Source organism: Diabrotica undecimpunctata, chromosome 5 (genome assembly GCF_040954645.1).
Source record: "Diabrotica undecimpunctata isolate CICGRU chromosome 5, icDiaUnde3, whole genome shotgun sequence".
Taxonomy (NCBI): Eukaryota; Metazoa; Arthropoda; class Insecta; order Coleoptera; family Chrysomelidae; genus Diabrotica; species Diabrotica undecimpunctata.
In genome coordinates, this window is record NC_092807.1 from 126,422,847 (window position 1) to 126,440,309 (window position 17,463).

At 32.8% G+C, this 17,463-nt stretch overlaps 2 protein-coding genes across 5 annotated transcripts in view; both read left to right on the forward strand.

Annotated features, from left to right (window-relative positions):
- The window catches only part of LOC140441771 (probable chitinase 10), a 46,795-nt gene extending 46,541 nt beyond the window's left edge, over nt 1-254 (forward strand). For all 3 annotated transcript variants that reach the window (XM_072532683.1, XM_072532682.1, XM_072532684.1), the window contains one exon: nt 174-254. The gene's annotated coding sequence lies outside the window, so the exon portion shown is untranslated. The remainder of the gene's footprint in view (nt 1-173) is intronic.
- Nucleotides 255-6,630: 6,376 nt separating this feature from the next.
- Nucleotides 6,631-17,463, forward strand: part of LOC140441772 (protein obstructor-E-like) — a 48,704-nt gene continuing 37,871 nt past the window's right edge. For both annotated transcript variants that reach the window (XM_072532685.1, XM_072532686.1), the window contains exon 1: nt 6,631-6,790. In XM_072532685.1, coding sequence (XP_072388786.1) covers nt 6,742-6,790 — 49 coding nt within the window. In that variant the 5' untranslated portion in view covers nt 6,631-6,741. The remainder of the gene's footprint in view (nt 6,791-17,463) is intronic.

The following is a 17,463-nucleotide window of genomic DNA, read 5'->3' on the forward strand; positions in this document are numbered from 1 at the left end:
CGATACCTTATAAACGTAAGATAAATATTTAATGAAAATCTTACTGATGCTCAGCTTTTTTTAAAAAGCAAAACCCTTTGTCAGTTCCTTTACATAACGTTTTGCTCCTTTGATTGACATAAATTTACACTTTATCTTGGTAATTTTTCTCATTATTTTTTTTTTAATTTCAGATGCAGAATACTCTTAGCTGTTAAAAATTATTAAGGTGTAACTTGAAAAATAATTAAATATCAATTAATTTTTTTAAACAATGTTTATTATTATTTTATTTTCCTTCTTCCCGTTTATAATTAACCCTGCGGTATTATACCATACCGCGCCGAAAATATATTTTGTTGTAAAACGTGTTTTAAAAAATATTCCTAGAAAACCATCTGTGTACCTTCAAGTGCTGTATAATTATACCTGCTCCCAACTGCTGAAGTTTTAGTATGGGTTTAGTCTTTGAGCTACGTTGAGGTAAAATTTTCTTGCGGTATCACGTACCGCATGTCAGTATTTACGTTTCTATAGTTAAAAAAGTCCAGTGTATTCTTTCGATGAGAGTGACTACCGAACCATCAGCTTAATTAGTCATGTTTTAAAGATATTTCTACGAATTTTGCACTCTGGGATATACCAAAAAATAGAACAACAACTTGGTGACACACAGTTTAGATTCCGCAATAACCTTGGAACAAGAAAATCACTATTTAGTATTCAGGTTATGGTACAGAGATGCAGGGATATCAGACATCCAGTCTACAGTATTGACTTTGAGAAGGCCTTTGATCGAGTAAAACATACTGAAATCATAGCCATTCTTCAGCAGGTAGGTATTGATGATCAAGACCTACGCATTATTAAAAATCTTTACTGGCATCAACGTGCAAACATCAGGATTGGCCGGGACACCTCTGAAGAGCTTCAAATACGAAGAAAGGCAATGCAAATCTGTAAAAACTTCAGATTATGATTTTGAGGCTGAAGGCCTGACGAAGTACCTAGCGATTTAGAATATTTTAGTGATATTGACATTGACGATATAAGCAAAGAAGTAGGCACTGAAAGTCAACACGACAACGGAAATCAGCCATCGGAAGGTTCTGAAGACATAATGATTCAAATGCTACTGATAAGTCATATTTGTACGGCAAAAATCGTTTTAAGTGGTCCACTACACAACCCTCAAAAAACGTATGAACTCCGTTACACAATCTTGTAACAACACTACCAGCTCTTCGGTCCAAAGATATAATAAACGACTTCATAAGTTTTTTAAATTTTCTTATTTCGGAGAATATAATACAAGAAATACTTAAATGGACAAATAGTAAATTACTTGCAATTCATAAAAACTATAGAAAAATGAGTAGACCAGAACAAAATGAAATTGATGAAATAGAACGGAAAGCCTTTTTGGAATTGCTTGTATACACATCAGCTTTCAAATCCAATGACGAAAATATAAACTCTATATTTGCTACAGATGGCACTAGTAGGGATATATTCCGATGTGTTTTGTCAAAAGAAAGACTTGCAATATTTCTAAAATATTTACGTTTGGTAACCCTCTGGATAGAGAGGAAAGAAGAAATATAGATCCAACAGCAGCCATTACTAACATATTTAATATATTTATACCAAATTGTCAAAAACTGTATGTCGTAGGCACATGTGTTTCAATATATATATATATATATATATATATATATATATATATATATATATATATATATATATATATATATATATATATATATATATATATATGTATATATATATATATATATATATATATATATATATATATATATATATTGTATATTATATATATAATATTATATATATATTATATATATATATAATATATATATATATATATATATATATGTATATACATGTTGAATATAACAAGCCATTAGTCATGATATTTGTTGACTACGAAAAAGCTTTCGACACAATAAGTAATCAAAAGATGTTAAAAGCCTTAAAAGAGTGCCGTATAGATCATCGCTATATAAACATGATAAAATACATCTATTAAAATGGGACAGTAGATAAAAAGACCAACGTATTTAAAATAAAACGGGGAGTGCGACAGGGGGACACAATTTCGCCAAAATTGTTTACAACATTATTAGAGCATATGTTTAAGAACGCAAATCTGAGGTTTGCTGACGATATTGTCCTTTTTCCTGGCAGAATCGATGATGCAGTATCGCAACTAGAGAAACTATACCTAGCCTCCCTACAAGTAGGATTAAAAGTCAACCACACAAAAACACAAATCCTGACAAATCTTGTGTTAAGCGAAAAGATTTCAGTAAATGGCATGCACATTGAAGAAACCACCTCATATAAGTACTTAGGACATGAGATACGCATAGGAAGAGATAATCAAACGTGCGAACTAAGTCGCCGCATAGGACTCACTTGGGTGGCATTCGGCAAGCTAAGCTATGTTCTTAAATCAGAACTGCCTATGTGTCTTAAAAGAAAAGTCTTTAATCAGTGCGTGTTGCCAGTACTTACATATGGTGCAGAGACATTAACACTAGCCAAGAAAGTAAGAAATAAAATTTGAGTTACTCAAAGAGCCATGGAACGATCGATGTTAGGCATTTCTCGTAGGGATCGGATCACGAACAAGGAAATAAGATGGTGAACAGGGGTGACAGATGCCATAGAAAGAATTATGACCCTTAAGTGGAACTGGGCGGGGCACATAGCTAGAATGTCGGATAATAGATGGACACAGCGAATAATACAGTGGAGACCGAGACAAGAAGCAAATCGAAGTAGAGGTCGTCCACCAACAAGATGGTCTGATGACATAAAACGGATCGACAAAAATTGGATGCAAACAGCACAAAACAGAAATACATGGAAAAGACTGAGGGAGACCTATATCCAGCAGTGGATAGATCCGGGTTAAATGAAGATGATGATGATGATATCTTTAAAAACTGCAAGTGTATTGTATTACCGATTATTTGTGATTTCACGTTCTCCTGAAAAATTGCAATAAAAGACTTGGGTTAGTCTGACTCTCAGGTCCAGTATTAATCAAGAAGATACCACTGAAAAATAAGATTTTTAGAAGAATCTTGCATTTCATTTTATATTAATTACTTATCTCCTATAATAATTAGACCGGAAGTCTTATGTAAGAATTTATGAGATATAACAAGAGACAATCTAAAAGTTAAATATTAAAAATACTACCGGATACCAAAAGATAAAAAAATATTAAATGATACTTTTATTTTAAGTGTTCCAGTAAATATACTGAAAAATTTTACTTTATTTTAAATTACTTTATCTTTGAGAATTATTAATGAAACGATTTATTCCTAGTATTATTAATTGTAGTAAAGCTAAATTAAAATTAATAGGACAAAGTATAAAATATAATAATTAACTTACAAGGTAGTCTAAGTAATAATTACAGATATTCCGATGTGGAGATATGTCCTGATATAAAACAATAAAATGACCAAAAATAAGACATTTATTTAAATTTTACACACACACAATTTGTACTAACCCCAGCTCCGAGTGACATATGTGTGTTCCAATAGAGAAGTGGGACCCACGTGTTCGAAGATTAAATCAGTCACACTTCCTAATGGAGCGGAACCTATCTGTCTGACCTCCAAGCTATAACCAACCACTCCTCCCCATCACAGAACATAACGAATGCGGAGACTTTTGTAATGAGCGTTATTTTAGATCCCTGGGTAATGGGACATCCTCTATTTTACTTTGTGTGGTTAGGCTACCTAATTTTAGGGGTAGCTAGACGAGCTTTTCTCCACATGACTGATTGAATTTATTACTTGACTTGACTTTGGACTTTTGTTCCAAAAGTGTGTTCACTCAGCCGCCGAATCAGCAAAACAAATCTGGCGACCACTCTACTCTCATTCCAAGAGAACCAGGTGAGGTTGAACGAGCTGAGCCCGTGCGCACCTCTTTTAGCCTTACACCACCATTAGGGTCGCCGGTGTCTCGGCACTTACCCACCTGGAGATTTAAGAGTGGTAGAGGAGAGATCCGCGGCGACCTGTCTACGTGCGAGGTGGAAATTCCTCTGCCTGCGTCATCTGTCCGCCGTGGGAGGGAGGGACTAACGGATGGGTGAGCGTTAACGCAACACAGGTACTACGGGGAGAGTATACACCAATTTTATAATTGGAGGGACACGAATCATAGCCATGTAGGTACTTATGTGCCTGAGGGGCTGTTTTGCCTGAGAGGCGCCTTTATGTTTATACCTCAGAACTCAATTGATGTGGTTGCATAATAACTGCTCTAACAGAGGATTTTTCGTGAAGATTAAGATGAACTTATAATATAACGGAAGTAGCAATGGATAGGGTTAGCACTTTCAGGAGTATACGGCCATAACACACCTCATGTATATCTTATTTGGTTCTTATCTTTTACAGTATAACTGGTTACTTAAATAAAACATAACTAAATAAAAGAAATAAGATAATATAGGGATTTTTTTCTGTTACGGCGTACGTTTTTGTTTTTTTTTGTTTTGTTTTTTTCTTTATATTTATTTTCTTTATTAATCTCCTGAGTTATCTCTATATCCTGCTAGCTGCTGCCTGGGCCGTCTATGTATCGTCCTTAGGTTTTTGTCATGGTCTGTCATTTCTCTTAATTATCTGCTTGGGTGGTTCCTGAGATTATTTAATATTTCATGTACTCTTTTGTCCATTGTTCTTATGATTCTCTTTTGTTGTGAATCACGTGAATATATACCTTAATGGGACGTACTTAGGAATATTCAGAGCTTCTCTAACCATGAAGTTCTGGATGGTCTGTATCCTTTTTTTTGCTGGTTTTAAACATATGTCCTTATGCTGCTGAGGCATATATTAGTATTGGCAAAATTATGCAGTTTGTCATCCTAATCTTTGTTTTAAATTTCAGTTTACTCTTTTGACCTATTAGTGATGAGTTAACTCATGAGTGCTTTAGCTTTGTTAACCGTTTGTTTTACGTGGTCTGAGAAAGTCAGCTTTTATCCAACGTAATGCCTAGATATTTGGCTTGGTTTGACATTCGATCAGGATATCGAATAGGATGGTACCACATTTGGTCTGCCTTTTCTTTTTTGGTACATGACGGCCTGTGTTTTGTCAGGGCTGACGGCTATTTTCCACTGCACATACCATGCCTTAAGGTCGTGTACTCCATGTAGGTGTCTCGTAGCTAGATCTGGGTTAATACTGCTAGCAGCTGTCGCTGTATCGCCTGCGTACAGGCTTAAACCCTATTCATTCTACAAATTCCCAATCGTCAATAGAACCACGTGTAAGCCAAACAGGGTCGTACTGATGTACGACCTATGTATCATATGATTTTTTAAAATATTTACTTTTGAAACTGTTAGTGTAAGAATTTCTGGAAATTTAATCATTATATCACAATTAAACTCAACTCTAAAAAATAACACGACCAGTAAATAACTTAACAATAACTATAACATAAATATAACACAATATATTAACTTAAAAATCAACACGATACAATTAGAATTTAAAATGATGGCAAGTTGGGATCTGTAACATGAGAATCTGTCTCGCTTACGGTAATAAATTATATTTTATAGCCTCTTGACGAATGAGACGGCGAATATCAACACGTGCTCATGTTTGCTGATGGGAATTTGGTAAACGAATAAACTTTAGTATCAAATTCCTGTGGCACACCAGTTTCCATATTCCCGATTTCGGACAAAGTTGGCCCGATATTTATTCTAGTTGCGTCACTTGAAGTTTACGTGCAGATGCCATTATCTGATACAGCGTCTCAACGTCAGCTAAGGTATAGACACATATGGCATATTGATTAAAAGATTTTCTTTAAGCTAATTGGTGCATTGCTCTTAAACAAATTATACCGATACAAATTATAACGTACCAATATATATGGTTTTTTGTATTTTTAGGAGACATCAGACTCCGCAGAGCCCTTAGTCCATATAAAACGCAAACTCCCTAGAACCGGGGCCCTTACATGAGACTACGTGTCAGGCAAACTGAACTGTGGTTGTTATAAAGGTCTTCCTCGGGTATCTTTTTTTTTTCGGGCTGCATCGGATAAAAAGCTACTCAGTTCACCCCACAGCAAATGCAAGCTGAGATGTAATAGATTTTTATTGAGTAAATCTCTTCTTATATCTGTACATCTTGTATATAACCTAACTTAACCTAACTTAATAAAATAACGAATATCGCACGAATTCTTTTTGTAATTTTACCATAAATAAACATAAACCAAGACTAAGGAAATACATATTAGAATAGAAGCCAAGTTAGAAGCTTTGGTATGTATTAAGTAAAACACAGCCGATACTTATCTGTAGATGGTATTTTATAAAAAAAAGTATAACTTTCTTCATTAGCATATAATAAAATTTGTTTCATGTGACTGTATTATTATTATCACTTAGTTTAGCAGATAAAAAATGTTCACCAAAACAGTGTCACCAAGACTGTTATCAATTATTTCAATCAAAGAATCAATCAAGACTTCAAGGTGAAGTGTACATCAGTTTGAAGAACTAATGTATAATAATTTATCTTTTATTGTTTTGCTCTGTTTAAATCTGTTTATCCTAAGCAATTATTACTGATAAAGAATTGTTTGATTATTAACCTTATCCGGTAAAAAAGATATAAAATTTTTGTCTTGTATAACAAGCAGCTAATTTGATCAGTATTTTGAAAAAGTAAAATGAAAAATACAATGAATTTTATTTTAGTACTGGTTAGTGTATTAGGTGGTAAGTACATTATATTTTGCAAATTATTAACATTTTTATTAAATATGTTTACTCTGTTAGTTTATACTACAAGTTGCTCATAAATGTCCAATAAGTAATTTCAATGTTTCTAAATCAGAAGTTTACGACTACTAAATATATTTTATAGGGAGTACTACTATCAAAAACTCTACTACTAAATATTTCTACACCTGATTCATCTACAGTTTTAGATTTGTCGGTGTTTCAAATAAAATCCTGCGGACTGTGTGTTTTTCGTCTGTCGCATCCCTCTTATTGGGCAATGAAATAAATGGGGTAGTTTTGTTCTAAAGCTAGTTTCTTGTGGCATTTTAAAGTAATTACTAATTTACTAATGTTTGTATATTAAAAACGATTTCCGAAGTGGAAATTGAAACGTCAATAAACGTACTTTAACCTTTAATTGTGGCTTATTCCCATTTAAATAGTAATTACTTTAAATGGGGTAGTTATGAAGATATGTTATGCCTCTATCATTAAACCATTTGATTAGATTAGAATATGCAAAAAAACCTATGCATGAGTTTGAAGAAGAGACCAGAGACAGAGATCTTTGGAATACAGGCAATTACGATGACTACTACATTTCCTCCGGTGGGGTTAGAACTGAAGAGAGAAAAGTGATATAACCATTAGGTTGTCTGGGTTTTATTGCAGGCTGTGATATGCCATTCTTGCTTAATAATGATATAAAGTTCAGTGGAGAGGTCGAGCAATGCCTCCCTAACTGCTTTCTATGATGTACCCTGAAAGCCTCTATAATTCCATGGCAAGCAAGCTTTTACACGTTAGTTTGAGGGCGGAAAATTTTTGCTACATTTTCGGCCATCATACTCCTAACGCATATGTAATTTAAGTTTATCGATCCTGTTATAAATCCAATATCACATGCTTGGTTTTAAATCACACCTTTTTCTTTTGGAAACAGGTTCTATTAAACCATTACCATCTTGTTTACTTTTTATTTGTTTCATTATTTTTCTTTAACTCATGTTGCTCATTGGTGGACCTAGGTCTCTTTCATTGGTTTCCATTTATGTCTCCTCTTAGCAATTCTCATCCATTGATTGCTCACGATATCTTTGATATCATCAGTGGCTCTTTTTATTCCACTTCAGCCTCGCTATACGTTTCACGATGTTATTAATCTTTGTTCTGTCACGAATGTTGATATTCCAAATCGTGCCTCTCAAACTGATTCAGTATTTCTACCGCACCAAACAATTTTTATTCGATTTTATATATTTTGTCTGGGTCCAATTTTTTTTTTTTGAATTTTTCCAAGTGGGCCGAAAATTATTATTGACAAATAACTTCCTTTCTAATTGACTGAAAAATTCCTAATTGTTTTGAGTAATTAATTTTTCAGTCGTATTTCATTAAAATAAATACTTTTTACAACCTGTTATTTTTTTCGAAAAATGCTTCCTTTTCTAATTATTTGCAATTTTTTGTTTGCCTTAATGCCTTAATTTGTGATCTTTGAAATTTTTCTCAAAAACTAATAAATGAATTGCAACTCTATAAAAAGCATTGTAATCTTTAAACTTTCAAGTACCAGTGAGAATATTTTGACAAGGATAAATGTGTTCTATCTTGCTCAAAACATGGAACCCAATATTTCAAATATGCATTTCGACCGCAAACATTAATAAGAGTGTACCCTTATTGCCCAGGCGCTTAGAAATTTTTGTTTAAATTTAAAACTATATTTTCAGCAAGATAGAAACCACTTACCCTTGTCAAAATATGCTTAATTTTACGTGAAGGTTTAAGGATTATAAAGCTTTTGTAGAATTGTAATGCACGTAGTAGTTTTTTTTTTTTAAAAAAAACCCCAAAAATCGATAATTAAGGCAATGGAAAAAATAACAAATAACTCGAAAAGGATGCATTTCTCGAAAAATTACCTATAATAGACAAAAAAAGTGTTTACTTCGATAAAATACGTCAAAAAAAATTTACTTAAAGCGATTCAGGAAATTGTTTGATACTAAAATTAAACTAAATTAAATAAAAACAGTTATTATAAGTTACAAAAAGTTACTTTATTAAAGTTAAGTTATTTGTTAACAATTTCTGGCATGTTTAAAAAAATACATTCGAACTTGCGAATACAACGCAAGGTTGGCACCTTGCCAACCTGACTCTTAGTTACAATTTTAAATCCCCTGTACATAGAATTCTTCTCATTTTGTTGAAATTTGCTCTAGCTTTTTCTATTCTGATTTTGATCTCCTGAATGTAATCATTTGTGGAGTTAATCCTTGTTCTCAGATATGCATATTTGTCCACTTGTTCGACGTTGGTTCCGTTTATTAGAAGACTCTTGTTATTTCTATGAGTTTTCGATAGTCGCATAAATTTCGTCTTCTTAATGTTCATTGTTAGACCGTACTCCTTTCTGTACTCCGCTATTCTGGTCACTAGTCTCTTAAGATTTTCAATATTTTCGGCTAAGATCACAGTGTCGTCCGCAGATCTAATGTTGTTAATGGGAACTCATTTACCTTTATTCCAGCTGTTTTACCCTCAAGAGCGTTTTTCAAGATCTCTTTGTATTAGGTATTAAAAAGAATTGGCGACAATACGCATCCCTGTCTCACTCCACGTCTAATTTCAATTTTTTCTGATAGCCGCTTGTTAATACGTACTATTGCTCGCTGTTTATAATATAAATTTGATATAATCCTGAGGTCGTTGTAGTCAATTTTCTTTGATTTCAGGACATTCATTAATTGTTCATGTCGTAGTTTATCGAATGCTTTATTATAGTCAATAAAACATGCGTATATATCTTGATTGACGTCCAGACATCTTTGTATCAGTGTATTGAGTTAAAAAAGAACTTCACGCGTTCCTAGACCAAGTTGTGTATCATTAACGTCTATGTCCAGTTTGTGATATATTTGGTTAGGATGACTTTTAGTAGTAACTTTAGCACATGAGTCATCAAGCTAATGGTGCGGTAGTCGCTGCATTCTCTTGCATTTTTCATTTGGAGGAAACAAATAAAAATCGACGGTAATCACTTTTTGGGTATTACGCCTGAACTATAAATTTCGTTCAAGAGTGTCACTAAAACATCAATGTGCTTATCATCTAGAATTTATAGGATTTCGATAAGAAGCATGACCGGTCCAGAGCTTTTCCCACCCTTCATTGTTTTTAGTGCGTGTTATCTTACTAGTCAATCTTGTAATCTGATTTATTTTTGTCTTTTTCTTAGATCACGTTTTCCATTTTGTTAAAAGCCTTTGAGCGCCATCCCTTGGGTTTAGACTGATGCGTTTTTTTTATTTCTATTGATTCTCTGATTTATCGTTTTCTTTTAATTTTAATGTTAGTATTTTATACAATAAACCTGACCCATTGTCTTTTGGGTCAGGATTATTGTATGTCCTGTATTTGAGACATGTTGTGCAAGATATGATGTTTTTTTCCTTCTTTCGATAACATTTTGACGTTTTTATCGTCTAACATTGATTCTTCAGTTAGTCTGCAAGATATACAATTTGTCAGAGTCCCCACATGGTATCTCGTACACTCTTTGATTATTATCTAACGGTATGTTTGTTTTGGCGGATGGTAAAATAGTTGAGATTTTTCTATCAGTATTAAATATCATTTCTATGTTCTGTTTTCTTAGCCCTCCTCCTATTTTCTTGGTTGTACCCTTTACATATAATAAGATGAATTTTGCAATTGGTTTCTCATCTTCTGTTGGGTCTTCAATTTTTTTTTGAGCAATATGAGCCTTTTCGATGGTATATGTTGATAACCCGCTTACATTATAAACGGTGAGGTTAGTTTGTAGATTACTCATTATTTTGATTTTTTAATATTTTTTTAACTTATTTGATTTTACGACTTATTTAATTTTCTTTATCATTTGGTGTAGTTATTTTATATCTATACTAGTTCTGCAAACTTCAAATATCTCCAAGGATGTACACCACTAATGTGGTAAAGATATTATGTGCTTTTATGTCTATCGGTTAGAGAAATCGGGTATAGGAGCAAAACGCTATGCAAAGGAACTGGCAAAGTGTTGTGCTTCTTAAAAAAAGCTGAGCATCAATAAGATTTTCACTAAATATTTGTTTTACGTTTATAAGTTAATGTATTATATATATATATATATATATATATATATATATATATATTGAACTTTTTTTCTTCCAATACAGGTTGAATATACTTTTTAATGATAAAATGAACAACTTCAAATAGACGCATTAACGCATTATTTCAGTTTTGTGGTTTCATTATTTTGATATGGAACTTTTGTTATTGCTTTTAATGAGTCTATCGTATTGTGAGTCCATTCGAATATAACTTAAGGCTAAGAAAAGGACAAAGTTTCAATATTATCGAAAGCCTTGTGTATAAGTGACATGCAAGAGTACATTATAATAATATGCTTTGATTTTTTCAATCAGTGTTCTGACGCCTTGAAGAAGCTAAGTGGTGCCATAACCTTTTTTAAATGCCACCGGCTCAATAAGTTAATATAAATCCAAGATTTCGTGAAATTCGATATGCGGTTGCATTAACACTTTGCATAAATATTTGTCAATATCTTTTAAATGGGTAATCTATTTTATTGTTTTCTGCGATAAAATAATGTGAATTTTTTTTAAGATGATGATAGCGTAAAGATAATTTAAAATAAGTATAAATTGAATGTCGAAGACAGTCTAAGATTATCACTTGGATCTCACTTATCATACATTTTTATAAACGTGTCAAGAAATACAAACAAGCAATTGTATTGCAGAAATTACTTTTATAAAATATTTAGTATTATACACGGTCGTTCAGAATTAAATGAAGTTCAAATAATATTATCATTAACTTTGATATCTCGTCACCCTAATTAGCAAAACTCGTAACTCCAAAACGACAAATTGTTCAGAAGACCCAAAAATTTTAATTTGAAAATGTAAAATAAAATAATATACCTGATGTTGTGGACATTAATTTTTAAAAGTTTAGAGTTTATACTAAAATTTTGTGGAGTTACGAGGTTTACCCCAATTAAACCAATATTAATTTGAAGTTACTAGATTAAAAGCACACTAGCAATATAAAACAAATTTATTGCAACATGATTTTTTAGGTAACTGCTTAATCGAAAATTACAAAAATATTACTTATTTTCAATACAACTCTAATATAATTAGAAGGTACGTAATAACATTTTTCAAATGTGTTTGAGATTATCATAAAATAAGTGATAATCACTCGGCATAGTAGTTTTTAAAATAATTTGTAAATGCTAAAATTTTTCTTTTTAATTTTCAACAGTTCCAGATAAAGCAATGGTATTTCTTCAAGTGGTATTCCTAAAACTACTTTTTTGTTTCCCCTGATTGGAAGAACATGCCATTGCTCGGAATGTCTGAGTTTAAACTAAATGGTTTCATTTGAATTGTTATGTAGTGCACGCAAATCTGTTACAGTAGGATCGCCTGCCTTTTTTCGAGGCCTAATGGTTGATAAGTATTGACTGCTAAAATTTCGAAAAAATGTATGAGTTAAGTATTTTGTTTCATAAGGCTCTGGCTTTTTCGAGCATTTTGGATGACTTCTATGTATTGCGCAGGCACATTTATAATTTTGTTTTTTAACTGTCTTTCTATACATGAGTGCATAACATTAGCTTCCATTTGTGTCTGCCTACGTTCGAGATATTTTTAAACCACAGGCACTTTGTTATATTTATATAGCGAAGTTCAACAAAGCACTCGACAATATTGCATGACGATTTTGTCAAAATCAACTTTTCTCCAGGCTTAATGGACGACAATTCAGTAGTTGATGACAAGTTATAGTTGCAAATTCATTTGCCCCAACACTTCCTTCAACTTCGCTCCACACAAAGCAGTATCCTTTACCGGTCTTAATATCTTAAAGAGTAAAATTATGGACAGCTTGTAGATCCATAGTAAACCCTTTATGTTGGCACTAATTGTGTCATTTGACTTCTCTTCTCTGGCTTCTTCTTTTTTCAATGTGAGCAATTCATACTCCATTCTGTGGCATTTTCTACTCATTTAGCTACACAAAAATCACACTTATCTTTCGTTCTCTTAAATAAACCCAAATTCATATCCTCCAAATAATTGCTAAAATATACAATTGAAAATGGCTTCACGTCATTATACCTGTTCTTAGAGTAAAGTTTATAAAGCGTAAAGTTAAAGTAGAGTAGTAGACTTAGAGTAAAGTTTTTGTATTGAAGTTTATTGTGGTTCAATGTACAATCTTTGAGATGCAGATCGGCAATAATGGGATGTCATTTTTGGCAAACTTTCAAAAAATAACTTTAACGATTTTATTCTTCTCGAAGCTAACCGTTGTCTTTTGCTAGCCTTTGATTGAGCTTTTATGGCTGCAGGACCATCTTCATCAGCACATGCACACTTGTGGGGTTCTGACGTTCTTGTGGTTTTACAATTTTCTAAGAGCGTATGGTCCATTCTCCTATGCTTAGTGTGTTAAGGAACAGTTTTTTTGCACACTTTAATTTAATCGTTTTGTTTTCTTAAATAATAAGTAAGACTATTACTTCTTCTAGTTTTCGTCTTTTTGGTCTCGTTTTCTTTGGGGTGTTTCAGATTTTACGTTTAGATCTACAAAAAGTCTTCATCCGATAGTAGATGGCAGTGCATCCCAGATTTTTTTATGTTGTCTGGATTTATGGCTGATATATTACAAGAACACCTTTGTTTTAATATTCTTTATCTTTTTGGAATATTATATTTCCATTTTCCAGTAGTACACTTTTTACCTTTCTAAGCAATACCTAGCTCTCTGTTTTTTCTATTGTGCTCTCTTTTTCAAGCTTCTACTTTAACATTATCTTCTCTTTTTTCTGTTCGTTCTTGAAGTTTTTTCTTTTTTAAAAATTTCGTTCTCATGCTTTTTAGACGAGATGCACTCTAAATCTCCATTTTTGTTAATTTTACACCATTCTTTTTAAAATTTGTTTCTGGTTCTTCCTCAGATATATTTTCTACATGGAGGTTTTCGATCACATCTTCAATAATTAAAACATCCGTGTTTTAAATATCTCCAGTTTCCTTTCATGTGGTACAAACGAATCGACTAAGATAGGAGGCTTTGACAATGCCAATTCCAACAATTTTTCTGCTCGGGACATTTAAAAGGACAAAAAATCTCACCTAAAATTTGGTGGAGGTTTTCTTACAAAAATTAATATTACTGAAGTAAAAAATAAATATACGAGAAGTATAAACTGGTTGAGTGTGTTCCTACTTACCCTATGCAGAATAGAAATAGTTTTTAGATTAAAATGCAGGTTATAATTATAATTAATTATAATATTTTATTGTTTGTCCTAATCTTTGTGTAATTTCAACAAAAACAAGAACAGCAATCCGACAACTTAACTCAGTATGGTGGGATAGACACCTAAATATGAAGACAAAAACGCAGATTTATAAAACATTAGTGCGAAGTATTATGACATATGGGGCTGAAAATTGGATCATAAACAAGAAAACCAGCAGTAAGATAGTAGCAACAGAGATGGAATGCCTGCGAAGATGCTGCAGAGTAACAAGAATGGATAGGAGAAGTAATGACGAAATAAAGCAAAGAACATCAATAGAAACAGACATACTAACATATATAGAACAAAAAAGACTAAAGTGGTATGGACATGTAAGAAGAACTAGCGACAGCAGATGGATAAAGAAAATAACCGAATGGAGCCCCATAGGAAGGAGGAAAAGAGGACGACCCCGAAAATCCTGGAGGAACGAAGTAGACGACGCCATGAGTAAGAGAGGACTGAACGATGGAGAATGGAACAACAGAGAGAAATGGAAACGGTTGAGCGAGGGAAGGCAGTGAATACTGTAGAATCCCTAAATATATATATATATATATATATATATATATATATATATATATATATATATATATATATATATATATATATATTATTATATTATATTATTATATATTATATATATATATATATATATATATATATATATATATATATATATATATATATATAATATTTTATAATGCACATTCATACGTAAAAAGACAAACATACAACGGATCTCACGTGTTACTGTCAGATGTACCTAACCACACTTATATTGGAGTTACGTGGTTTGCTGAAGTCAAAAGGTAATACGGAGTTACAAGGTTTTCTTTTTCGCTTATATTTAATTTCTACATTTAGATGAAGTTACAAGACTTAGTCAAAAGAGAGGTAAATTAATTTACAAACAGATGGCGCATATATTCACAAATTTAGTAAAAATGGAGGTACGAGTTTTGCTAATTAGGGTGACGATATATATAATAACAGTATACAATAATATTTTTGTCATTTTTTATAGCATAGTTAATTTATTTTACTGATCTATATTTTTCACTTTTTCCCGCTAAATTTTTCAGATATTCTGACCGTGTAACGTGAGACTATTAGTCTTAAGGATTGATTACATTATGTACAAGTACCCTGTTATAAGAGCGGTAATGTCGTCGCGTTAGCACCGCCGCGTTAGCATCGGCCAAAACGAACAATGGCTCTACTATAAATTATACGAACGTCATTGCCATTAAGTCCAATAAAATATGCCAAATATATTCACTACAGAAAATTTTATGTAATTAGATAGTTTCATCTATTAGCAGTTTTGTAAGATTTTTTCTGACAAAACTGATAAAATTGTTTCGTAAGTTTTTATTTGTTGTATTTTGCTTTTTATCTCGAAATGGCTCATGCGTTAAAACTCCTAATGAAAAAATATAAAGGCATCTAAACAAACATATATTTCTGCTAAATAATTGAATTATGTATGTATTATAAAGAAACATTACACATATTTTTCTTTAAGTATATACTGTCGCTATTCTAAGCAGGTGGCTACTAGTTCTGTTGAATCAGTCTCAAAGATTTTTAAAGAAAAATATTAACTCCTTCGCGCAGTGCGATAATTGCAATGGTGCAATTGGTTGAGCTGTATCTTACAGCATCTCTTCAGAATAAGGCAAATAAATTACGGTAGGGTAAACTGTAACACAGTAAACCTTTAGAATCCACAATAAAACTTCTTCATCTTTATTTTCTAACGAAATCCAGGACGCAATGAAAAAGATGAAAAACAAAAAAGCACCAGGAGAAGATGGAGTCGTAATAGAAGCTATAAAGATGTGCCGTTCTCAACCAAATAAAAATGTTGTTTAACCTTTGTCTAACAGATTGTTGCATACCAAAAACATAAAACAATGCAGTAACAATTTTACTACACAAGAAAGGAGACAAGGCGTACCTAGAAAACTATAGACCAATCAGCTTATTGAAACACATATATAAAATGTTTACCCGAATAATTATAACAAGACTAGAGAAAAAGTTAGATTTCTGCCAGCCCCGAGAACAAGCTGGCTTCCGCTCAAAATTTGGAACAAACGATCACCTACAAACAGTAAAAACCTTAATAGAAAAGTCGCTAGAATATAACAGACCACTGGTACTTATCTTCGTAGACTTTCACAAAGCCTTCGACACTGTTAAATTTGACAGCAATATAACTGCTCTGAACAATAGTAGAATAGATTACCGGCTCACAAAGCTAGTACAAACATTATACCAAAACGCCACAATGCGTGTAAAACTACATGATACTACCAGAGAAATTCATATTAAGCGAGGTGTGACACAGGGCGACACTCTCTCACCAAAATTATTTATCACGGTCCTCGAATACGCCTTTAAAATGCTAAAGCGGGAAAATAGAGGGAAAAAAATAGATGGAGGAATGCTCAATCATCTGCATTTTGCCGACGACATAGTACTTATTACCGAAGATCTGGGTGAAGCACAACAAATGGTACAAGAATTAGAAAACGTATCTGTAACAATAGGTCTAAAAATGAACATCAGTAAGACCAAATTTATGACAAATTTAGTTCCGAGCGAACACCTAATCATCCAAAATCAAGTGGTAGAATTGACAGAAAAGTACATATATCTTGGTCATGAAATCAGAATAGGCAAGGACAACCAGACCTGCGAATTTCAACGACGAATAATACTTGGGCGGCATATTGATCACTAAGAGACATCTTTAAGAGCAACATCCCGATAGCTATGAAAAGGAAGACATTTGACCAATGCGTTTTTCCTATTATGACTTACGGAGCAAAAACTCTCACGATCACAAAAACAACAGCACTAAAAATGCGAGTGGCACAAAGGCGCATGGAAAGATCAATTCTCGGAGTGACAATAAAAGACAAAATAAGAAATCAAGACTTAAGGAAAAGAACAGGTATCAGTGATGTCGTCGAACGTATAGCCAAGCTGAAATGGAATTGGGCGGGTCACATAGCGAGACTGAAAAACACAAGATATACCAGAAAACTAATTGACTGGCGCCCACAAGAAGACAAACTCAGCAGAGGACGACCACCAACACGCTGGATGGACGACATTAGACAAATATCCAAGAAATGGCAACAAGAAGCACAGAACCGTAAACAGTGGCGAAAAATGGGAGAGACACGTTTTTACAAATTTTTACACGTTTAACATATTATAACCTATAGCATAAAACCTCGGTACTCCACGCACCATGGGAATGGTCCGAATACATTTC